This window comes from Neodiprion fabricii, chromosome 4, assembly GCF_021155785.1.
Source record: "Neodiprion fabricii isolate iyNeoFabr1 chromosome 4, iyNeoFabr1.1, whole genome shotgun sequence".
NCBI lineage: Eukaryota > Metazoa > Arthropoda > Insecta > Hymenoptera > Diprionidae > Neodiprion > Neodiprion fabricii.
Window position 1 is genome coordinate 19,383,853 of NC_060242.1, and position 23,867 is coordinate 19,407,719.

The 23,867-nt window shown below is 37.4% G+C and overlaps 4 protein-coding genes across 6 annotated transcripts in view; 2 read left to right on the plus strand and 2 right to left on the minus strand.

Annotated features, from left to right (window-relative positions):
* The window catches only part of LOC124180519 (MICOS complex subunit Mic60), a 45,225-nt gene extending 41,157 nt beyond the window's left edge, over positions 1-4,068 (minus strand). Inside the window, exons 1-9 of one of the 2 annotated variants that reach the window (XM_046566149.1) lie at positions 3,934-4,068; positions 3,450-3,538; positions 2,839-2,907; positions 2,344-2,556; positions 2,084-2,142; positions 1,586-1,693; positions 1,219-1,426; positions 665-1,076; positions 306-440 (exon numbers count right to left, since the gene is read on the minus strand). In XM_046566149.1, the coding sequence (XP_046422105.1) occupies positions 306-440; positions 665-1,076; positions 1,219-1,426; positions 1,586-1,693; positions 2,084-2,142; positions 2,344-2,556; positions 2,839-2,907; positions 3,450-3,538; positions 3,934-3,978 (1,338 nt within the window). In that variant the 5' untranslated portion in view covers positions 3,979-4,068. The remainder of the gene's footprint in view (positions 1-305; positions 441-664; positions 1,077-1,218; positions 1,427-1,585; positions 1,694-2,083; positions 2,143-2,343; positions 2,557-2,838; positions 2,908-3,449; positions 3,539-3,933) is intronic. The other variant, XM_046566150.1, reaches the window with a different exon arrangement.
* On the plus strand, positions 3,992-5,596 carry LOC124180534 (39S ribosomal protein L35, mitochondrial). The gene is made up of 4 exons (XM_046566177.1): positions 3,992-4,133; positions 4,322-4,493; positions 4,570-4,710; positions 5,071-5,596. The coding sequence occupies exons 1-4, from the start codon at positions 4,103-4,105 to the stop codon at positions 5,303-5,305; spliced, it is 579 nt and encodes a 192-aa protein (XP_046422133.1). The 5' UTR covers positions 3,992-4,102; the 3' UTR covers positions 5,306-5,596.
* A 941-nt stretch (positions 5,597-6,537) lies between these two features.
* LOC124180526 (fumarylacetoacetate hydrolase domain-containing protein 2A) lies at positions 6,538-16,398 on the plus strand. Of its 2 annotated transcripts, XM_046566164.1 has the most exons (7): positions 6,538-6,997; positions 8,062-8,223; positions 10,336-10,365; positions 13,056-13,272; positions 14,287-14,621; positions 14,872-14,959; positions 15,075-16,398. In XM_046566164.1, exons 1-7 carry the CDS (start codon positions 6,843-6,845, stop codon positions 15,135-15,137), a joined length of 1,050 nt encoding a protein of 349 aa, XP_046422120.1. In that variant the 5' UTR covers positions 6,538-6,842; the 3' UTR covers positions 15,138-16,398. The 2 variants fall into 2 exon arrangements, with proteins under 2 accessions (XP_046422120.1, XP_046422121.1); XM_046566165.1 differs by lacking the exon at positions 10,336-10,365 and having other exon boundaries at positions 6,542-6,997.
* Positions 14,800-21,496, minus strand: LOC124180520 (probable cytosolic oligopeptidase A). Its single transcript, XM_046566151.1, has 11 exons — positions 21,293-21,496; positions 20,034-20,197; positions 19,551-19,936; positions 19,215-19,371; positions 18,278-18,514; positions 18,066-18,192; positions 17,597-17,975; positions 17,395-17,507; positions 17,059-17,229; positions 16,840-16,971; positions 14,800-16,715 (listed from the first exon to the last, which is right to left on the minus strand). Exons 1-11 carry the CDS (start codon positions 21,376-21,378, stop codon positions 16,484-16,486), a joined length of 2,184 nt encoding a protein of 727 aa, XP_046422107.1. The 5' UTR covers positions 21,379-21,496; the 3' UTR covers positions 14,800-16,483.
* Positions 21,497-23,867: the final 2,371 nt, after the last annotated feature.

Below are 23,867 nucleotides of genomic sequence, written 5' to 3' on the forward strand. Positions count from 1 at the left end.
TCAATTTATAACAATTTTCAAACGATTAAACGGTTTAAAGCCTATCGAACAATTCACAACTCCACACTATTTCCGCTTATTGACGATTCATTGTATTGAAATTTGTTGGAAGTTAGTACTATTGATAAAAACGCAAAGTGAATTATACTTTTCAGTTTTTTTGTGTCTATTAAAAATAGATCTGTTCAGAGGTAAGAACATTTATTTATCAATGTTTCTGTCATGCACAAGCTCTACTACAGCTAACAAAATCTGGCTCACATTTGCTGGTGCCAAATTGATTTTGGAAAATCGTTGCCTCTTACCTTCTTTGCGAAATCATCCTGCAGAATCTGCCTTTCCTTGTTTACTTCGTTGCAGATCTGAGCTTCAATTTTGGCTCGCTCAGCTTCGTCACCAACCAATTTTAACGCGTGCTCCAGTTTCGCGGCATTTACCGTCTAAAGGAAACAATGACAGTGAGTAACAAAATGCTTAATATCAATAAAATCTGAAGTCTAAAGTATCAGTTAACTTTTGAATGGTTTTCAGAGTCGGAATTTGCATTTGCCGCGATTGAAATACAGAAAAAAAGGTGTTGGCCCATTTTTTAACTTTATAGACCTTCGACTATTTTTTCTTCTTTTTATTCGTGTTTCGCATCTTTTAAATAGCTGATTCTCACCTGAAGTCGTTGAAGTTCCTTGGTCAGAGCGTTAACTTTGTGATACATGTGGAGTACGAAAAGGTCGAAGGAATCCTCGTCGACGGAGAATTTCTTCTCGGCGATGTTGACTTTTGGGAAAAGAATTTCCAGCTCGTCTTCGAAGTTTTTTCTCGCTCTGAGAACCTGTTTCCAATACCTTTCGGTGACATTGGCGCTCTGCGCCTCTTTGTCAAACTTCTGCTTTGCCTCGTCAACGTCGTCGATTATCTTCTTGATGTTTCGTCTCGCGACTGTTTTCGAAACAGGGGATGCAGCGAGCTTCGGGTCGTCGATCAGGCTCGACAATGTTCTCAAAGAACGCAAAGCCTCGCCTGCGCTGTTCTCCGCCTCGGCCAGCGCCTTTTTCCTTGCCTCTGTCGCATCCTTCAATCTTTTATATAAAGAACAAAAACACACAAGAACATAAGTAAAAACATGAAAAAAATTTAGAGTCAAACTGAAACTAGAGTTTTACAGACTTTGTTGGATTTTATAACTTCTCAACGATATCGAACTGATGCTCGCATTCTCACCTGTCCCAAAATTGAACATCTGTGTTTTCGGTGTTTTCTACTACTTTGACTACGTCTTTATTGTACTTCTCGATCGCGCACGTTGCTGTATGATAAGCTTCGATGGCTCTTGCAGCAGCCTGTCCACAGGACGCCTCAAGTTCAACAAGATTTTCAGGCAGCAAAGTGTCCTGATGATCCTTGGCTGGTGAAGAAACCTCTTTCGAAGCTGTAAAATGTGCGCAGTGGTGAATAATTTGTTGCTAGTAACGAGCTTGGGAATATTGTTAGGTTTCTGGACTATTGGGACAGTTATACGTTATTCGAAAGCTGTTTTTAGTGGAAAATAATTAGCAAAAATAGGCGTTGACCGTCGTTATCAACGTACCGAGTTCAACTTCGTCTTTTGGGTCCCCGACGAAGCGGATTTGGTAAAACTGTTCATTCTTCGGCGGTTCCTTAACATCAGACAATGTCTCAAATGCTGATTTCGGAGCTAAAGCAACACATGAATTGTTAGTCGAGTAAGTTGTGCAGTTGTCCACTCGACACATACACAATGTTTTTCACTCGCTTTCAGTTCAAATAATTAGTCAAGTTACCAAATTACAGTTTGTAAGTCAGTAATTAATGTTTAAAAATAATCATGCAGGGCAGTGTAACCTGGGAGAAACTACATGGCACAGTTCGGTCCGAATTTTCATTCACAGTATTGACTGCTTCAGCTTGTTTTGTATCATACTGGTAGTAAGCGAATCGGATTTTCTTTAAGCCATGCACGATTATGCAGCATTTGAACTGTACCATAATCTTTTAATCAGCAAGTAAGGATAATAAGGATGGGAGGGACAGGGCTCACGTATATAATTCTCTATGGTCCTCTTACAGGCTGATATCACTGGATTCTTCCCTACTTCCGATGGATTCCAATCTGGCTGACTGGAGCTGCAAAAAGATAGTCGAATGAGCCATTTTTAACGAAAACTTTTAGATGGAGTTCTATTGTCAGGTTCCGCTTTATTGCATTGTTTGTTTCAGTTTTTATCTCATCAATAAAGTTCGTGAAAAATGAACCAGTCAAAATTTGAATCAGGTGTTTAGTGCTCAAGTTATCTTAGAAAAGTATTTTGATCGTACTATGATTACCTTTGCGTAATTCTCTCGTAAAGATCTCTCAGAGAATCGAAGAGTGATCGTTCCTCTTGAAAGATGATTTGGATCACTTTGTTGCTGCCGGGAATCCATTTTTCCAACGTTTCTCTGAACTCTGGATCTTGCTTGGCATAAGCGAGAATACCAAACGTTCCGATTGTCAAAGCTCCGAGTGTTATCAGGCCACCTGAACCTCGGGTTTTCTCTCTGCAGAAGATTTGACGTTAGGAAATTAATGATTGTAATGCAATTATTTTTTCAATACTTCACATCATGCAAATTTGGCATAAATAATTATAAGCAGAATGATTAAAACCTCATTCAAGAGTAAAGAAATTACAGGCCGAAAATGTGGTTTTATTTTCAAATTTCACCCACTATCAAAACCCCCACATGCAAACAAAACCGGTAGTCTCGTTAAACAGCAGAAAAATATACTTTTACAACATGCAAGCTGACCGAATATCTCGGTTCACACATTTCAAATACCTTTTTGGTGCTTCGGTCGAATACTTAGGTCCAGAAAATCTGGACGTAAGTTTAACGTCCTTTAGAAGTCTGAAAGCAGAAACTGGCCACTGTAATTTACACGTTGCCAAAAAAAATACCAGCTTAAACAAACTGCAATGAATCGAGGAAATGTTTTTGAGATAAAATCTAGTTCAAATCTGTTTCTGGATAATTAAAAGGGGAAAATATAAGGTCTGTGAAACTTTGACGCTAGAGGATTCAAGAAAAACCAATCGCAGTACTATTTGATACAACCCTTGACTCAAACCATCGGTGCTTTTGTCATTAAGTAATTTCTGAGGATCTCAACTGCGCCAGCGTTTTGCTTCGAAGAAATTTAACTACGAGTCAAATACAAAGTAATAAATAAATGAATAAAATCAATGAAATAGGGGCAAAATATCAGATTTGATAATAGGGTTGCAGTTATATCGTGCTGAGCCACATCATATGAAAACTTGGTTTGCTGTGAAGTTTTCAACGTCAAGGTTTCGACACGATAAATTTTTAAGTATTGACACATCAAAGTGGGGATCGAACCAGAAACTGACAAGAGTGGCGCCGAATGAAAACAGAGAATCGATTCTCACCTGCCATCGGGTTCGCATTTGATGGGAGTTCGTGTCTCGTGATACCTGGCGTTGAGCAGATAGAGTCTGGAATACCCGTGTTTCTTAACCTGAAGACATAGGGTCAGGGTGTTAGTACATATGACGCGAAGTTGATCAGAGTAACATAGAATTATGTAAGCTGCTGTGTCTGAGTCAAGCCATCTTGTCATCGGATCAGAAGAGAAGCCAATGAAGATATCAACACGACTGAAACTTTCCCAACGGAAACCGATGGGAGACAGCCAAGGTGTTGGTTAATAAGTGAAAGTAAAAAAAACACTGACGATCCTCGAACCGAGGTGCCGAGGAAGGCGATTTGGCCGACCTTCGTGTCAGCCCTCGAGCTTCGCCATGGCCGGAAACATTAATAAACGTGTAAAAAATCTACGAGATGATACCGCGAGCGACGGACAGACGCATGATTTCGCTGGCGATTTGGACCAGCGGAAGACGCTCTACGTACCCGATTCAGACCGTTGCACGGGAATTTTAATCCAATTCGGAACATTTTTCGCGGGCGGCCGGTCGCTCAGCCAAGGGGGAAAAAAGGAACGACGGTCTAACGTGGGGCCCAGCAGTCAAACAGCTGATCGTGGACCGCGGAATCGCGGAACTAACCGAGCGGCTGCAGAATGCTGCGCATCGTCGGTCTGGCTTGGCGAGGTGAGTGCCCCGGTTTTCGCCGGGATTTTTCGACCGCAGCTCGTTCCTCAACCTGGCAATCGGCCTCTCCGTGTTTCCACCTACATTTCACGCTCTTACGGCGTCCGCGGGGGAAATTGCAGCTGGATTACAACAAGTTTTGAGGTTAAGTTAGCAGTGCTGAGCTCACTGCCATTTTGATTTTCCAGCCGCTGGAACTGCGCGCGCAGCCGGAGTAAGCGCGGGATATTCAAATCTCTCTAAACTCATCCCTGCTGGATTTACGACCGCGACGACAAATTGCCGATGTTTCAGCGCCCTTTCTACTTATTTTCGACCCCTCGTAGACTCGGCTAAGGATTCGCGAGTTTCGATAATCAGGTAACAGCCATTAAATGAAATTTATAACACTTTACATATTTCATTCTGTCTTTTATTCCTTCTTATTATCACTCAGCGAACCTCTAGCAGGGATACTTTTGCCAGTTCCTATTCAGTCAACGCAAGTCCCTGTGAGAACGTTGACTAAGTTTTCACTCCAGAAAGGGAAACGAAAATGTGTGAAGGCGGTCATCAAGCGATTCTACAGACTGAACTGGTAATCTTTGTACTGATGAAGTTTTCTTTCATTGATTAGAAATACGCAGATATGACTTTGTATTCTTAAATTTCTAAGTGGTAAAACAACCCGATGCACATTTACAAATTCTCAACTAAGAGCCGGTTTTTGAATTTATTTAAAACATACAAAGGAAATAACAAATAACCGTTCCCAAACCTTTTGATACAAAGACCAAGATTGATTTCAAGTATCTCTGTGCAACCTATTTAGAAAACTGTAACAAGGGTAATTTTTGCTTACCAAAAAGTAATGCAGCTCACCCTAATTGAATCCTTGGTGATGTTTCTGATATATGTTGTAGTAATGTTTCTTTAATTTTATGTGTTACTACTTTAGGGGTTGTTGGATTCGCACAAAGACAGGCCGACATAAGAAACTCTGGAAGAAGTCGCCAGCGAATAGAAGACGGCTAAGACAGCACGTCTTCGTAAATGCTACACAATCTTGGCTGCTGGACACGATGGTAACCAATTTCTGGCGAAGGCCTAGATTCTACGTCAATGATCCTTACACTCCGTATCACTCTAGAGAGGAATTCATTTTCACCAGAACTAAACCGTCTTTGAAGTAATTCTGTATAATATACATTTCTCGAACCTTACATGTATCAATTCGTGAGGTTAGATGTATATGTTGAACTCGTACCAATTTTACATATAATGTAACAAAATGTGAAAAACTAGAATAAAAGTTAGCCAAGGATAAGGCAGAAAAATCAGCAAGAATCAAAAGATAAAAACTATTGAACAATAGGTAAGATTTCTTGCATATTTTTGAGGCAATTGATGGGAACCTGATCAGTGAGGAAAATGAGCCTAAAAATGTAAGGGCTAGAATAAAAGAACCTAAGTTTGGTCATCTAGTACATTCTAATTAAATATGTAAACCTGTTCTCAGACTGTTGATATTTCAGCTCACATTATTCGAATTTCTTCTATATCACTTCTTTTGCTTAGTACAAATGTTGTTTCACTTGCTTTTATAGTTATTAGCAGAAGTCACATCGCTAGGGATTTTTTGTAGTGTGTTCTTTTTTTCAATTTTTCCAGTCATGATAGATTGATTTTCATTATTCATTTTTATATTTATTCAAGAACTTACACAATTTTTTTCAAAATCTAATTACCGCTTCCAAATTTCGGTAGAAACTCGTAAAATAGGTTTCGCCTTCGACGTATTTTCAACGTGCTTCTAGCAAAAAGGAAAGTGTTTTAGAATCTTTCGGATATTTTCAAACCCTGAGACATTGAATATTTTCAATTCATAACTTTAAAAGTGCCCAAAAAAGCGAAAAAAAACAAAAAACTCTTCGTAACAACACTCATGAAACAAATAGAACTAAAAATGAATTGGTTCGAAACTTTTCCAAAATATCTCCAGCTCAAAGTTACATTTGTAAAAAAACCTTTAAAAAAATAAATTGAGGGTCTTCCAGATACTACTTTCGTCTATGAAAGATCTGATATACATATTCAGGTAAATATGAATGATACACGTTCACGTATTTGCTGACATTTATTTTTCCCTTGTATAATTTCGACATACATAAGTCTTGTACGGGATTTTCTCAGCTTTTCAATTTCGCTATGACGACGGTATATTGCCAACGTCTTGCACCCGATAGTTGTTGGTCATGAAGAACTTCTCTTACCGACGTAGTCAGTTGTTTGGTCGATAATACTTGAAACTGCTATTACCTCCATACCCGGCAAATCTTACGAAAAATAACCCAAGACTGTGAGTCTTTATCTGAGTGAAGGTAGGCAGAAATCGCAATGAGTTGCCGGCGGAACCGGCCGGCACGCTGCGCGTAGACACGACGACAACGGCACGCTAAATTCACTCTTCAGTCCGATTTGGTCAGGCGCGGTGAGCGCTTCTGAGTGCGAGCTGAATCTGAAATCGGAAAAGGGTCTGCGTAAAGTGCGGAAAACATCGCGAACGGTGAAATTTGGAGCGTTATCACGGCGTGAATCGATCCTATCGCGAGGCCCGATTACATATCGGATATTTTTCCACAACACGATTGTACAATTTTAATAATAATAATACACCATCGTACATCTATATAAAAATAAAAAACAGGCAATCAACGCAGTGCAAAAATCATGCCACTCAAGGGAACGATCAGAGTGATAACCAGGGCGTGTCTATCGACCAAGCGCCCCTCCGGAGCCGATAAAACGGCTTTCAAAAGCGCAACGACACATTTAATGCGAGTCGCAAGCAGAAGCTTCTCAACTACCGGATCGCTCGAAATGAGGTGAGTGAATACGCGAACGTTACACGCTGCTTTACCTACCTACCTGATACGCAACGTATTTCGATTCGTCGTTCGCCGAGCGCAAGCGCTCCGCATCTTCGGCTCCTCTGTTTATCGCCCTTCCCGTTTAATACTGTTTTGCGTATTTCTCTTATTTCCATCCCTCAGATACCTGCACAATGGACCTTGTGCGATTAATCTCATCCCATTGTACGCGAATGTGTACGCGTCAGAAAACCATACGAATTTTCGTTAAGACGAGCGGTTAATTAAACTCATAAACTGCATTTATAGCTTCCTAACGGAGCATTGAAAGGCTAATTGTTATACCTACGTAACATAATGCGTTATTTGAGAACTTCCTCAATTCGATCTTATACCTGTTATACTCTTGCTTTCGTGAATAAACTCACGTTTATTTATGTAAGTTGTATCGCCTTTTTACTATTAATAATAACCAGCTAATTCGATGTTTCTGAATTTCATTATTCTCAATTAGTCATCATGTTGTTGCATCGTTCGTCTGCGGTTCTTTCCCTCTTCTGTGTTTTCCTTGTCAAAAATACACGACTCGTATTGCGAAACATGCTTAAAAATCAACTACCAGACTAATTTTCAACACATGTTTACACGTATACATATAATTAAATACTAAAACCCCGAACGTTATTCAGCTGTGATAGTTTATAAACGCAGATACAAGCGTTGTATAATAAATTATCAAGAACCAGCGGCACAAGTATAAATAATTATAATTATGTAACGAAAGATGCCTTAAATGATTGCGACACATTCAGCTATCTACCAATTCGTAAAGTACGTTCACATAAATGAAAAAAAATGCACAGCCGTGATATATTATGCAGGTAGACACGACTCGATTTACACACGCAATCCCGTTCGTTGTTGCGTAACATGCGGGCAGCTGAAAATGTTAAAAAGATACTTGTGTGCCTACCAGCCAAGCATCTCTGAGTAGCTGCGCAGCTGTTATTATTATTCGTTATTATCTTCCACACATGTACGGTTGTTTTGTAATTTATGTATTTGTCATAATGCGACAGGTTCGTACAATTTGTGAATAAAAATGGGGGCCCCCAGCACCTGGGGGTACAACTTCAACCGGGCGGCGACATCACCGACATATCGGCTGTCGATTCCAGGATCCCGAACAACCTGAAAAAATTCTTGGAAGGCGGTGAGGACCTACTGAAAAATGTGAAGAGGTAAAAGATTTATTAAATTATACATCGTTAATTTAATCGCGGTGCAAAAGATTCATTTCTTTCTCGGTAGAGATAGTCCAGGTTCTTCCCGCCTGTGTTTATTCGCCGACGAGTAGATACGGATTTATGGGGACGGCCTCGTGGCACGAGAGCTGGCAGTAAGTAGATACGGACGGATCTCGGTCAGACTCACGCGAGACTAGGGAGGCTATTCATTCGTTAGAATCGAGAACCACTTTTGGTTACAGTACCTCCGAAATCGCTAGCATTTACTTGAAATGATTGCGAAACCGCTTGTAATTATTTTGAGATTATTTGGAATCGATTAGAACCACAGCGAAATCGTTTGAAACTCGTTAGAATTAGTTTGAAACGATTCTTAATGATATAGATATCGTTTAAAATAATCTAAAACCACTTATAAATCATTTGAAACTCCATGAAATTAGTTTGAAACCGTTTACAATAATTTGAAATAGTTTTGAAATTAGTTAAAACTCCTTGGAATTAGTTTGAAACCGTTTAACCCTTAACGGCCACATGGGGTAACTCATTACCCCACGCTGAAAAACCTAGTTGTACAAGACATATATGTATATGGGTGTTTTAAGACTTCCAACCGATTGCTTCATGCTTGTTGAAGAGTTACACAACATTTCTAATGATATTTATCGGTCAATTTATAGATAGCGCTCTAAAAACTGGTCATATATGTGAAAATTCAGCAAAAAAATGGCTTTTTTTAGAAAAAAATTCATTACTCCGCCATTTTTTGATATGAAGGGCTGAAATTTTAGAATTGTACGCACAACATATACCACTATCATAAAAAAATAACAGTATCCGCCGATCATTCAAAAAGTATATCTATTTATTTTGCAAAATTACTGGAGGGGCTAATAATTTTTGAGCCTGGGGTAACTAGTTACCCCGTGTGGCCGCTAAAGGTTAAGTAGTTTGAAATTGCTTTGAAATTGGTTGAAACTCCTTGGAATTAGTTTCAAACCGTTCGTAATCATTTGTAAACCGTTTAAAATTGCTATAAATCAGTTCGGAACCGTTTGAAACGCCTTGGAATATGTTTAAAACCATTGAAAATAGTTTGAAATCAGTACGGAATCGTCGGAAACTCTTAGAATTTAAGAAAGTTTTTGCCAAGTTATATGGAATTAGACACCTGTTATACTTGAGCTAAAAATCATGCACTTGTCGAGAATTTTTAGTTCAGCAATAATGAAAATTTATACCTTGTTCTAAGAAAAAAATTGATGCTATAATTTGAACTGTATAGCATATATAATTACATGTGATTTATTGGCTAAGGAAAGCTTTTTTGATTCTATCAAGATTTCGGCGTATGATCGATATTAAATATGAATTTAAGCAATTAATGCGTAGATTTCCCAATGTTTTTAGTTTTTTTTTTCTAAATTCCCATTAATCCGAAGTATTTCTGAAACTAGAGCAACTGTTCTAACTCGAGTATACCAAAGAATTGCTAATAAAAACTTGATAGTAAAATGCTTATCGGTTAAGTTGATTCAACAATCCGGTAATTCTTTAAATCAACCTCCAGGAAATCACTGATATTACCTCGGATATTACTCATATGGAAACATACCTCGTTAAGAGTAATAAAGATGCAAAATTAGTTTCTGACAAAAATTAAAATCAGGGTATTTTAGTTTTACAGTAATGCCGGAATTTGCAGTCAAGGGCGCGTATAATTAGTATTACGTAATTATGAGAACGTTCAGCAGTAAGTCGCGAGTCAACATTAAAGGAAAAAGATTCGTTATTCTTCCTCACTGCTACTTCTTCTTCACATTGAACAAAATAAAGAGAAAAAAAACACATCTAAAAATACTCAAGTATTACCGCATCTGCATATTTTAATTTCAAATGACGTGAAAAAAAGTCTATGGTGGTGCCTCAGGCAGGGTGTAATTTGACCGTTAATCAATGGGCGCAAAGTAGGGGAGAATATACAGGGCATTCCATAAATCGACTGTGCTGCGACCGAAATTTTATCGAATTCGATCTACTATATTGTTTTACGCTGATATTTTGCCACCAAAATACTTATTGCAATCTTTCGGTATTCTATTATAGGAACGAGAGTTTAATGGAGACTGTGAAAAGGTTGGTCAGTATCTGTTTGATTGCACAGCAAGTGATGATATATACCCGTGTGTTTTAAATAAATATTTTTGACCTCACATAAAAAAAAAAAAAAAAAAACATTTCACTGTTTAAATGTATGGCACGTATAAAATCGTCTGATGAGTGTGTAGTGTGGAATACAATATACGTCTATAAAAAGCACCTGCTCACGTGACGACAGAGCGAGGTTGAATACCAAACGTTAACTAACAAACGAGCTTGTTGTGACGAATTGATTCCTTATTCACGTGTGGTGCTGAAAATTTGTCTGTTAATTCCTGCAATGCCCCACGTATATTTACCTTGAAAATGATTATCTTACCGAACAAAAAATATTTTCCACCCGACTGATTATTATACCCCCAATCAGCATTCAATTTTAATCGTGCTACAGTAATTCTGTTATTCCTTCTGTGTGATAATTAAAAAGTTGTGCTATGGCGCGGAATCAAAGATAATATTTACTTATCAGCCGATTTTCGATTAGAGAAGATTTTTCATCGGAATTTGTTGGAAATATTGTTATCAAAGATAATTATTATCAACGTTAGTTTTTTGAATAAAATGAACCTAAAGAGGGTAAAAATTTTGAAGAACATCACCACAACACTGAATCACTGTCATTTCGCCATTATAATTCAGTTTGGATTTTTAACTGTTCGAATTCAATTGACGATGGTTTAAATTATTGAAGATATACACATAATTTTATTTTAGATGAAAAAAAAAAAAAAAAGAAAACGATTCGTTTCTTTTCAGTGAAGCAAGAAAAGAAACTCGGGGCTTGAAAAAAGAAAGTTTTGTGTGTGTGTGATGCGAGAGGCAAAAACTTGTACCTATATGTACGAGCGGGGCATTCCATGTCAACTCGACCAATGATTTTTCCTCGTCATTTTTGATTTCTTTCAGGATTTTTTATACGATTCTCTGATCTCAAGAAATTACTCTTGAATTTTTACATTGTTTCCTACAACCGTAATTTTTTTGTGATTATTCAAACCTATCTAAAAATTGGTATTTTTGAAAAAACTCATAAAATTTTCAAACTCCTAATTTCCACTCCGATCACTCTAACTCCGGCCCATGATGGGGAGATGTTTTTTAACACTTCAAACATCGTGAACAAAGAACACACCATGTTTGAATGTTCTGAAAATTCACCAAATATTACCTAAATTCTCTGTTTTTGTGCAAAAAGATTCGGAACCAAACACAGAATTTTCGGTCATTTTTTGAGAATTTTCGGAACCTTAAATATGGTGTTTTGTTTGTTTAGGATTATTAAGGTGCTTAAAAACTCTATAAAAATTGCCTTATCATGGGCCGATTTCAGAATGATTGCAATGAAAAATAAGATTTTTGAGATTTTAAGACAATGCCAATTTTAGATGGGTTTCAATAATCATAGCAAATTAACGGTTGTAGGAAAAAAATGTTTAATTGACGAGGAAAAATCATTGGTCGAGTCGACATGGAATATCCCATATAGCCTTGAATTTCTTGACACCTCCTCTGGTTTTGATCAGGGGTTCTAGCGATATCACGACGAATTCAGATAAAGCACCAGTTTGAAGGCAATTTATTATTATATATATACATATATAGATGTGTCAGTATAACTGCAATGTTGCGTAATATCGTATCATGTACTTGATTTCGTATACGTAATAATAACTTGTAAGATACGCTATATCTGAAATTATTTTTTTTCCTTTCAATTAAATTACGTAAAGATAATCAGCTGGACATAAAAAAAATGAAACTACCTGACATGTATAAAAAATAAGACTCTTTTTCGGACACTCTTTCACTAGATCGAAATTTCTTTTTTGATTTAAAGAAATACGTGAAATTTATCAAAAAAAAGAAATCATATCCATTATAATGTTTTTGATTAGTCAGATTCTCAAAGTTCTATAAGCTTGGAATTAATTATAATCAAACATTATGTCACGCAGTCGGTGAACGAACGTTTCTGACGCAACTATCGGTGTGCACTGCCTGAGACTGTAGTTTAAAGATGCAAGAAAAATTATTCAGCACAAAATATTATTACTTACCGGTAGCCTATGCAGAGGGAAAATTTAATAATATACCACTCGTAACGTGTAAATTTAAAAGAGAAATTACAACTTGGGTAAATATTTCGGAACAAGCATGAAAATTACAACATACTTTTCAAACAGACATACGATGTCTATTCCTAATTATAGCGTTATGGCTAATTTAATGGTTTCGACCGTTATGGATGAAAAATTTGTTTTCATTGCTATTTTGTTCTCCTTGATGAAGTGGATTGGCCAAAAATCGGTACCTTCTATTCATTTTCGCACCTCGATTGTTTGCTAAATTATTATATTCCAAAGCGAAGAAGTACTATTTAGAAATACAAAATCCAAAAATACTATTGATATAAACAAAAGCTTAGATTTCGGTGCTTTATTTCAAATCACTTGGGGATTGTTGAAGAACGGGTTGATTCATTTGATTTCACTCTACGAAAGCTCCGACCAACCAATCTTAATGCCAAAATCATATGGTTTGTCCAATTTTTTCGCATAATGGTATAATTTCGTTTTGTGATGAATGCTCTAAAGTTCAAATCGTTTTAAATGGATTTTCCATAATGTCAATATCTTTTTCAATGATCCTTGCTATCGCCTTTTCAGGATAGTAGTCGAAGGCAGAAGCATAGTGCAAGAAGCCGACGTTAACTTCCTTCCCCCAGTTACCCGGATGGACAAACTAGCCTGCGTTGGCTTAAACTACAGTGGACACTGCAAGGAACAAGGGCTGGAACCCCCAAAAAGTCCTGTCATGTTCAGCAAATTTCCCAGCAATATCGTAGGACCGAATGATGACGTCGTTTTACCCAGCATATCCGATGTAGGTAACCACAGCGATGTGTGTTGTGACATTTATTATACCGATTGGTAACATATTCTGTAATTGTTGGTCATATACTATCAACGATTTAAGGCTTTGAACCTTTGAAGAAAGAAGTCGATTTGTCCCTCAATCTTTTCAATCAAATTACAAATTTCTGAAACTATAAGAAACCTTGTTTAAAAGTTTAGAGAGACTGAAACGTTTGAGATATTTCAAGTAAGTTTTTCAAGAAATTCTAAATTGCTTTGAGGATGAACGGTTTCAACATCGAAATCAAAAGTTTCAGGAAAACAAAAAAAATCGTTTAAAAACTGTCCAGCGATGTTATTAGAGTAATTGTTAGATAACACGAATGAAAGAACATCCCTTTCGTGTAATAGAAATGGATATCCACAAATTCTAATAAGACAAGCTAAGACATCAATCAACAATTTGAAAAGAGATTTTATAGGTGAAACGTTTGAAATGATTGAACTCTGCGTTTTGTGACTCGATTATGATGTTTTTGTATGCATTTTGTTCATGAAGATCTACACATACAGTCTAAAAAAGTTCTACGAATACTTATTTCCAAGTGTATAAAAATAGATTTATGAAAATACAGTACAACATATTTGCGCCTTGCAACTATACAATACTGTAAGATTTCTTGAACGTTTTTTTAAACAATTTGCCAAGACCAGATCAATGATTAAAACGAGACCAAATCATTAGATTCCCGCCAAAACAACCAAAATTCAATAATTTGTAACGTTCTAAGTGTGAAACGATTTCTCAAATCATCAATATTTTATCGAAAGCTTGTGGTATTCGAAATTGCTTAGATTCATTTTTATTACACAGTACAAATTTTGTTTTATTCGTTACTGTTCCCTATCATTAATGCGAAAATAACATTGCTTGAGCATAATTCAAACGATTTCTTCCCCTTTTTTCTAAACCTTAATTCAGAGGGTGGTCGGATTAAAGGTCCACTCGGTCATCCTTAACACTCATGTTAACGTCTCGTAGAAAGTTGATTGGGAAGTGGAACTGGCGATAGTGATTGGAAAGAAGGGTAAGGCGCTGAACAACCATGAAGCTGAGGACTACATATTCGGCTACACGATCGCCCAGGACTTATCCGCCCGTGACTGGCAAAAAGGAAGTCGAAATGGGGGCCAATTTCTCCTCGGCAAGGCCATGGACAATTTCTGTCCTCTGGGGCCTGCCGTCGTTACAAAAGAGGCGATATGTGACATAAACAATCTGTCTGTAAAAACGTGGGTCAACGGTCAGCTCAAGCAGGATGGAAATACCAGCGAGCTCATTTTCAAGCCCCATGATATCGTTGCCTACCTTTCTCAGTGAGTTTCCTTAAACGTTCTTTGGAAAAATAAAATGAAACCCACATGTCAGAATCATTTCGATCGACTGGATTTAATCAGAATATCGCCAAGTCTAGGCAGTTTTCGATTTACCTGAAAAAAAAGAATAGAGAAACTCGGAAGTCGAGGGAATATAAAAATAAGCTCTCAACATTGCATTCGTATTTTTATTTTCTCACAGTAAACTTGTATCTTTTTCAAGCAATAGGTTATTCGTTTTTTTTTTCAGATTTGTTACTCTGCTACCCGGTGATGTAATTTTAACCGGAACTCCTGGTGGCGTTGGATTTGCACGCAATCCTCCGGAGTATCTGAAGGTTGGTACCACCGTTATTTACATGTAATAAAAAAAATCTAGAACGTGTTACATAAGCTCTACTCTTTTTTTTTATAATTTCCGATCAAGTAAAAGATATTGTTTTTTCATTACAGAAAGGAGACATCCTAGAATCGGAAATAGAAAGTCTCGGTCGTATGCGTAACACGATGGTTTGATCGTCGGCAGCAGTTTTAATGAACTGACACCGTTTTAGCGTATATTCGTTAAAATTATACGTTAATCGCACTTTAAACGAATATTTTCATCGATGAAATTTATCAAAAAATGCCCTGAACACGGGATTAACATCTATCACCAACGGATCGCTCGAGAAGCTTTGACTCGAAACAGGTGTGTGCATTTTTTATGTCCAGAAATAACTGTATTTTCAGCAATATGACGAATATTGGATTCGAGGTGTAATTGTAATATAGACGTATTGCCAGGTCGATGAAAAGAGCAATGACGGAAAAGATTTTTTATATTAAAAGGAAGACGGAACCAAACGGTTGAGAAGTCGTAAATCTATACCGAATTCAGTGTACTTAGTTGCGTAATTTGTATGAGAAATAACAAAAAAAATTCCAAGGTTCTGAATCGTAAAGTTTTCACTTTATTAGATTTGAACCTATTCCTTAATTCGATTTTTGTGAATTGGTGATTTTTCTTAACTTGCGTAGTACGATCTGAGTACTATCCTATATATTGTAAAGAATTTTTTTGTATAATTGTAATTAATTTTCACTTATATATTACACTATATATACTTGAATGAATCATATGTTAAATACACTATAAAGACATTATACATAATATTTCTATAAATGATAGAAGTTCGCCTTTGTTTCTTACCTGGGGGTCATTCAACGATAAACTTAAAGATAACATGGCCGGGTAAACAATTAAGGCCAAATGATAGGAGACCGTGCAAACGGATTGTAAAAATTATCTTTGAAAGCTCTGAAGATAACTAATTTGCGATGAAAACATTTCATTTTAATTTAATATTCACCAACTTTTGAGGAGAAATAATGCAACGTCCGAAAATTTCTAGGATACTCCGTGTAAAACGGCGTTAAAATTTCATTGAATATCAACCCTTTTCCCTCTGCAACATTGAAAACGATTGGAGAATACTTGACGAAAATTCAGAGTTGGCGAGATAACAAGCGAGACTGGTTTAAATTAATCTAGAAGAGATTAAACGGCCCGTAGATTACCGGATCACCAGTCCGAGGACAACGATTTATTCACACAGATTATCTTTGTCTCGCTCTCTTACCAGTTTTGCCAACTGTTAATGTGATACCGAATTCATTGCCTTCATAATCAATTGATGTTCCTTGAAGCGAGCAGAGATCGTGCGTTGTAAAATTAAAATGTATCTAGAAAATAGATATCTATTCTCACTTTCTCTCGATCTCATCCCAAGCTATACGCCGGACGAAAATCCGTTTACGTAATTCGCACGGCAATACAATAATCATTACGTTCAATAACCAACGTGTTCGTTTCTGAAACCTCAGTGAATTTTAGCCTGCGACTTTAAGCCAAGATTTTTCATCAGCGCGTTGGGGCTCGGATCCCTGCCTCTAAACCGTCTGAAGACTTCGCTCGGATGGCACGCTCCACCGCTCGACAGAAACGTGTCCTTAAACCGCTTTCCAATTTCAGCCTGTTGCTGTTCGTCGCCTGGCGCAACCTCTTGGAAAGCGCTGTACGCATCGGCGGCCACCATTTGCGCCCACAAATGACTGACGATGAAAGATAACATTTTATTACAGCGTTTCAGGCAATTTCAGAGAAAACAATGGCCTGGTTCGGTAAATAAGGTTGCGCCTTGTTCACAGAACTAATTCCATTGATGATCATTCTCACCTATAATACGCAGCTCCCCAGTCGCCACTGAATATATCCTCGAACGAACAGACATGACCGTCCCTTTTATCCAAGGCAAACGCGAAGTGGTTTTTCCAAAGTTTTTTCACAAGGTCCAGCCAGAAAATATCTCTGGAAACAAATTATTTGTCGAGTTGGATAAACAATAACAATTGGGTATCCTCAAAGATTAGTAGTCGGGTGCTAAAAACTGCTTACGCATTTAAATGCAGCTCCAAGTCGAGCCGAGACAGGTAAAGCTCCTTGCAAAGCGTGTAGCCTGCCATATGAGATCTGATATTTGCCAATCCCTCGATTATCTCTTTCGGCAATGATTCTCCAGTCTTGTAATGTGTTCCGATATCTTTTAATGTCGAATATTCATACAGCCTGGTAAAAAAGACAAGAAAAATTTTGTAACACGGTCAAGTTGTGTCAACTATGATCGGCATTTGTCCAATTTGATCTTTTTATTTCACGGTTTCGGAACTGAAGACTTTTGAAAAAATACCACCTGCGACTTAATAATGCAGAACAGAATGAAACACTCTTTACCAATTCAAAATGAAGTTGCTGCTTATTCCCACAGCGTCCCATTCGACGTTTGAGAATCCGGCAACCTCGCAGTGATTCGTTTTGGTTAATAAATGCTGCAAGGCGTGACCGAACTAGAAACGCAATACACCTTGTTAAATTTTCTCAAATGAATTAATTGCGTTGAATGTATGATTGAATGATTTTGTAAACTATTTTTCACCTTGGCAAAGAGGACCTGAAGGTCCTTGAACGTTAGTAAGGAGGGTTTGTCCTGGTGAGGCGGTTGGAAATTGAATATGAGAGCGGCGAGAGGATTTGTCTGCGTAATGGTGCTCCTGTTCCGAATAGCCACCATCCATCCCGAGCTTTCCTCTATCCGAACTTTCTCGTTCTGTCTGGCGTACGGATCCAAATAGAAACTAGCAATGGGCTCAATTTCATTTCCTTCTACAATGTCGATCAGTCGAACGTCCTGATGCCAGACATCTGCGGTTTTTCGCTCAATGAACTTTATATCAAATAATCTTTCCAACAGTTTAAAAAGACTGGACAGCACTTGCGGCAGAGGAAAGTATTCCTGTAAATGGGCTTCGTTGATGCTGTTTTGGAACATAAACGTGACCTAATTTTTTTTTTCCGTCAATCGTTACTTTGTCAAGCATACACAATATTCAATCATCTCTATTCACCCGTGCAAAGTCGTTCGTTGTTTTCTGCTCCAGTACGGGACATCCCAGAGCTGAAGATTGCTCTCAAAACCTCTGTCATACGCAAACGATTTCAAGGTGTCCAATTCCTGCAGCTGCGCAGGCCACGCTGAAAATTACAAGTTTTTAACCATCGAGTATAGACCATCGGCTTTCAATGCGTATCATTCTCCAAATTCCAAGTTGGCATTCACCTGTCTCCAACAGCGAGTCTAAAACGTTATAAATATTTTCTACATTTCCAGCCATTTTCGTTTCCATGCTCATGTGAGTGTAGGACTTATATCCAAGGTATTTTGCTTTCCTAGCCCGCGCGTCTCTGAGATGTTCCAGAGCCACGCTCGTTGCTACATGCCGTTCAGTCCACGGCACCGAACGCTGGCGGTCGGCGACCCAAACTTTACATCTGAGATTGCGATCGGGACAGTATTCTGTAATAATTATTTATTCACATTGCTGACATTTCCTCGTATGCTTCAGATTGTATATACGAGTGGATGTCTGAAAAAGTGAGTGAATTTTCGAAATTTATATTTCAACAACCAATCATTCCACTTGATTGGGTTCTCTTTTACCTAAACATATACAGATCACGGTTCATTAACATAATTTTTCAATCAGTGTCAATCAATACGAAGTATATCTATTGACTATAACGTTAACTATTTCGCTCCGTGAAGTTTTACAATATTCACAATAATTGAAAATCGAATTTTATAGCCAATGGGTCGCTATTGTTCACGAAAAAAAAAATTCACATTATGACAAAGACGATAAATTATCCAAGAATACTGCTGGCAAGTTTGAAGTAAATCGGGGGTGCTGATTTTGAGATATTGTAGATGTGGCAAATGATATTACCAAGCGAAATGGTTGATGTTATCAATATTATAATGCTTTCTACTGATTGATTTTAACAAAAAAAATATATACATGAAGCTCAATCTATATTCTTTTAAATAAACAAACCTCAATCGAGTTGAATTATCGAATATCAAGATATGAAATTCAATATTTCACGCAATTTTTTAGACACAACTACTTGCGTACAACCACTTAAATTGTTGTAACAGATACTGCTTGTATTTCACGTCAAGGATGCAAAATTATTATACAATTGACCTATGGTACCTAAAAACGTGTTCTTGATGAAAGGCTGCAGTGTTATTTTCCAAGGGCCTTTCTCTGGTTGCAAAGAATCTACAGCGATGCTTTTCAGAAACTCCAGAGGAAAGTCTTTGACTACATTAGGGTCGCTTACTATGTGGTTAAATTGCTCCGTTGCAACCTGTAGAACAAATGATAAGATCAGTTTTGCCAGAAATCAACCGTATCATTCTGTCATCCAGATCTCAAAAGTGATAATTTTTTCGCTAATGTATTTAATGTATCTAGCATAAATTTCCCTTTTTTCTAGTTCTAAATTAGCCTAACGATTTGTTGAGTACTCAAGTTTTATCAAAATACCTTTAATTTATCTGAAAATTCAGTCTGTCTTTCACGTATTTTAAAAAGTGCGAGATTGAAGCTGTCCATATTAGAAGGAGCAACCTCGAACCCGTTCAATTTTCCCTCCAACGCAAATTTGGAAACAAGTCTTCGCTGCTCCTCGGTCATTTTCAAACTCCCATCTTCCTTGGCATTTTTACACGCCTGATATATCGGCTTGATGATATACTTGGACGATCTGGCATTCCTAGCTCTCTCGTGGATATTCATGTAACATTTAGTTGGCATGAGGCTTTGATTTCCGAGGTAGAGTGTCTGGGCCAAACCCCACGTCGTATCTAACGGAATGGCGAGATCATCGATGGGATTCAAGACGTCGTTAAATATGTCAGGAGACTCCATTTCTATAAGAACAATTTTCAAAAACATTAGTAGTAAAGATATGAAGTAAAAATATCTCACTAGGTATAAAGAATTATGGCAAAAAACAATTTCATTCACTTTCGATAGTCTCTCCTATATGCCTGACGCCCTGTTCGAATTCCACAGATTGTTTTCCAATCGCAGCAACGCACTTCTCAATTGAGAGCCGATTGAATTCTGGAAATCCGTCATCTTTGAGCAGCGGATTTTTTCCTGGTAGATCTTCGCCGATTTCAGGTACTCTGGTTGAAATTTAGAACTCAGAATGATTAAGTGGAAAAAAGATCAGGTAATTAATCTCAGTAATAACATGACTATTCGTTTCAAAAACTGACTCATAAATGTAAGATTTATCACATATCTGTTAGAAATTGAAAAGGTATCTACTCTCTTTTTGTACTTTTCATTTGCAAATGTAAGTGAAAATTAGCCAATAATATACTATTCTAAATTGGAAGGACTAATCTCTCACGATTTAGATGTGATTCATTTCATTAATTTTTTGAAATAAGTATATCATTACAACGTTAGAAGAGTTATTTCGGACCATCTACACTGGTTCCCAACTTGTTTACAATACCATGAAGTAACTCGGAAGCAGCTATTTAACAGTACATTCATGTATCTGAAAATTCAATGAATGAAGCTTGATCGAAAAATTTAGTTTTTATGCTTATCCTGAGTTATGGTAATGAAAAAGTATGAAGCAATCGAATATTTGGATTTAGAATTGCCATTTTTTACTCTTGGATAGCTTTGCAAGTTCTATCAAGCTTAATCCACACATATTTTAGATACATTATTATTATAGCTTGGATATACATCAGGTGTAAAAATTTGTCTCGGTTAGTTATATAAAAGAAACCAAAGTCTTATCTTTTGTAGAACAAAAAAATATGTATCATTTGAAATGATACAACTTTAAATGCTTGCCTTTACTAATCATCCGGGCAAATGGAAATGTAAATCGGATGATACAGCGCTTGAATGAAGTTTAGGAACACAGTGCATAATTTCTACGATGAAGAGTGATACTGAGTGTCGGGGAAAGAATAAAAATGATTGGAAGTGAAAAAACTGATGTGCATGCAGCTCTGCCGACTGGAAACACTCGGCAGACAGGTTGTGCGGCTGGAAACGTTTTTATTAATATTGAAATACGCCGAGTTATCCGAAGCAGGTGTAAAAATAGGAAATCGAAGCATCTTCTGGTGAGACAAAAAAAAATTCATCAATTAAATATCGAGCAGCCAGTGAAAATCGGGGCGATTGCATTCAATGACGAAACGGTAACCTAGAAATTGAGATGCACCTGTGCCCTTTTAATAATTACTTACAGTACGATGTATCCGTTCCTCCTTGGGGTTTTAAGCAGGCTGGACCGTGTAAGGATTATTCTTTTACCACAAAATGACACTGCCATGTTAATTTTGTATTTTTATTCCTCGTTTGAATCGGCAAAATCAGTCGGTTTCTAACCACATCTTTACGAGCAGAAAGTTCATTCGCTTCCCCAGAGATCCATGAAACCATGCTCGAAAAGTAAGTTAATATTTAAAGAGCTGGTACTCAGTACGTTAAATTACCGATAGATGGGTTTATTCAATACTGGCGACACCTGTTGGTGATTTTTTCTGAATTATCATCTACGCTACACGAATTGCAGATCATCAGGGGCAATGTCGCGACATGAATATTTTAAACGTTTATTTGCACGTTCCATTAGAATAGTCACGAGAAAATAATAAAGATCCAGTAAAAAATCTAAAAATGAATACATTTATCGGGCCCAGTCAAATTTTTTGCGCAACAATACACACATTTTATAGCCTTGTTTGACGATGCAACTGTGATTCCGGTAATGTGAAAGAATTGATCTGAAATTGATCCCTGTGAACGAGTTCTGGCTTTTCGCCGTTTGTTTTTTCGAGTAGCTGACAATTGGACAAATGTTCATGATCTGAACATCGAGTAATGTCAATGGAATCGTAAATTAACCGTAGTCAGAGTAAACTAGAATGATTTGGTACCAAATGACAGAGTCTAATGATATAGCTGTGATGTTCAGAAGGTTTTTTTCGCCAGAATTTTTTCCTAAATTCGCCAAGGGAACGGTGCGATTTCTCAGCACGTGTATGGGGAAAATACTGTAACTGCATGAATTTGTTCTATCAAAAATATTCGTTGTCCATCCAATTTATACTCACCAAGGAATTATAGGGTGAACATTTTTTTACACATCCTACAGCCGCTGCCACCGCGATGCTTATTCAATGATATTAAGACGAAAGGCTCGACGAATCGAAGGGCATCGGGATAGATTAAAAAACGGCAGGATAAAGTGCGATTGTCTGAAATGCAGGTAAGTTTTAGTATTTTGTTTGTAGCATTTTTATACATTAATGCGTTATGGTAATGAACGTGGACTTCCGTTATGCAGTAACCACAGGCTGGATCAACGGAAGCGAGTAATGAGCGCCGATTTCCTAGCCTCCGTAGCTTACAATCATCGCATCAACACGAACAAGCGTCAGTGAGTATAATTTATTCCTAATTTTTTCATTAAATTTCGATGAATCGGATACGATAAACTGATTTTTTTTTTATTGAAAGAAATAATTCTTCCACCCGCAAATTTATTTTGGAATAGTGATTAAGTACTGCAGCTAATCCGATTAAATTCTACAACTGTGATAAGTTGCAGCTCCAAAATCGTCACACAACGATGAATTTCATGCATTCCAGGTTGAAAACGAGCGAAGAAGATGTCTTGGCTGTGACACACTATGACGATATTTCTTCACCTGTAATCCAGAATCCAGGTCACCATCGATCGAGCGCCAATGACGTGTACTTTTTAACTTACTCTCTCTACTTTTTATCAACGATTATTTTTCACCTCACAACAAAGTTTTTACTCAGAGTAAAACCGTATTAGCCCATAACAGAATGTAGTTTCCTAAATTGCTGCATGAACCCTCATGGAAATAAACGCCCAACTTGGGTGTAAATTCGTACCATCAACTTTTTTCTTATGAGAATTCAGCATTATCTATGAGTTTGGGGGTGCCAATTCACACCCAAATTGGGTGTTTTTTCTGTGAGGAAATACACGGAATTCAAGTGCTTTAATTTCGTTTTACATGTCTCTCTCTCTCTCACTGCCTTGAAAAAAAAAATCGACGGATATTTCGAAAAAAACGAATAGTAATGCCAGCGGGGCCTGGTGGGCCAGCCTGCAAGAAAGGCACCGGTTCATGCCGCCCTTGAAAAGTGTGAACCTTTCCAAACCAACCAGGTCCGAATGCTCCTCTCGATCGTCGGGATTTCGCTGTAAACTTCTGTCAAACATAACGAAAAATGCGTCGCAGACTTCGATAAACGAACCACGGATGGAACGGGACACTTCGATACCAAGGTATGCTACAAGTACAGAACATTAATGATCATGCTCCGAACTGAAATCGAATTACATACTTGTTTAAAGGCTTGGGACATTTATCTTTACATCATAATCCTTTTTTTATATTTGAAGTGTTATAGGAGAAGTTTAACCGCTTTAAATATAGCTCAAAATAATCAATGATCTCATGTAAACATAACTTTCTTGAAGACGTCTAATTAATACTTCGAGAAAAACCAAAAGCTTGACTATGAATGGGCTCAAATTACTTTTCGAAATACTTATAGATGATGATAAGCTTTCAGTGTTTTATTAATTAGTTCTCCGATTTCAGGTCTGATCCCATTGTGAATTCATTTTCTGTCCCACTTCTTAACGGTTCTAAATCGGAACCCAGAAATCCGTCTTACGGTATTCACAGGTGCTTACGTACAGTTTAGATACTACATTAATCAGTGGAATGCCAGCACGAATTCTCAACCAAGTTTTTTCCTCTGGTTTTTGTCGTC

Coding starts and splice junctions, on each gene's coding strand:
- LOC124180534 (XM_046566177.1), top strand. CDS start 4,103: ATGCTGCGCATCGTCGGTCTGGCTTGGCGAG. Junction 4,134..4,321: donor CGTCGGTCTGGCTTGGCGAG/GTGAGTGCCCCG, acceptor TTGATTTTCCAG/CCGCTGGAACTGCGCGCGCA. Junction 4,711..5,070: donor CGATTCTACAGACTGAACTG/GTAATCTTTGTA, acceptor TTACTACTTTAG/GGGTTGTTGGATTCGCACAA.
- LOC124180526 (XM_046566164.1), top strand. CDS start 6,843: ATGCCACTCAAGGGAACGATCAGAGTGATAACCAGGGCGTGTCTATCG. Junction 8,224..10,335: donor CTACTGAAAAATGTGAAGAG/GTAAAAGATTTA, acceptor ATTCTATTATAG/GAACGAGAGTTTAATGGAGA. Junction 14,960..15,074: donor ATCCTCCGGAGTATCTGAAG/GTTGGTACCACC, acceptor TTTTCATTACAG/AAAGGAGACATCCTAGAATC.
- LOC124180520 (XM_046566151.1), bottom strand. CDS start 21,378: ATGGCAGTGTCATTTTGTGGTAAAAGAATAATCCTTACACGGTCCAGC. Junction 19,937..20,033: donor TATAGGAGAGACTATCGAAA/GTGAATGAAATT, acceptor TTGTTCTTATAG/AAATGGAGTCTCCTGACATA. Junction 16,972..17,058: donor TTGGAGCTGCATTTAAATGC/GTAAGCAGTTTT, acceptor ATTTGTTTCCAG/AGATATTTTCTGGCTGGACC.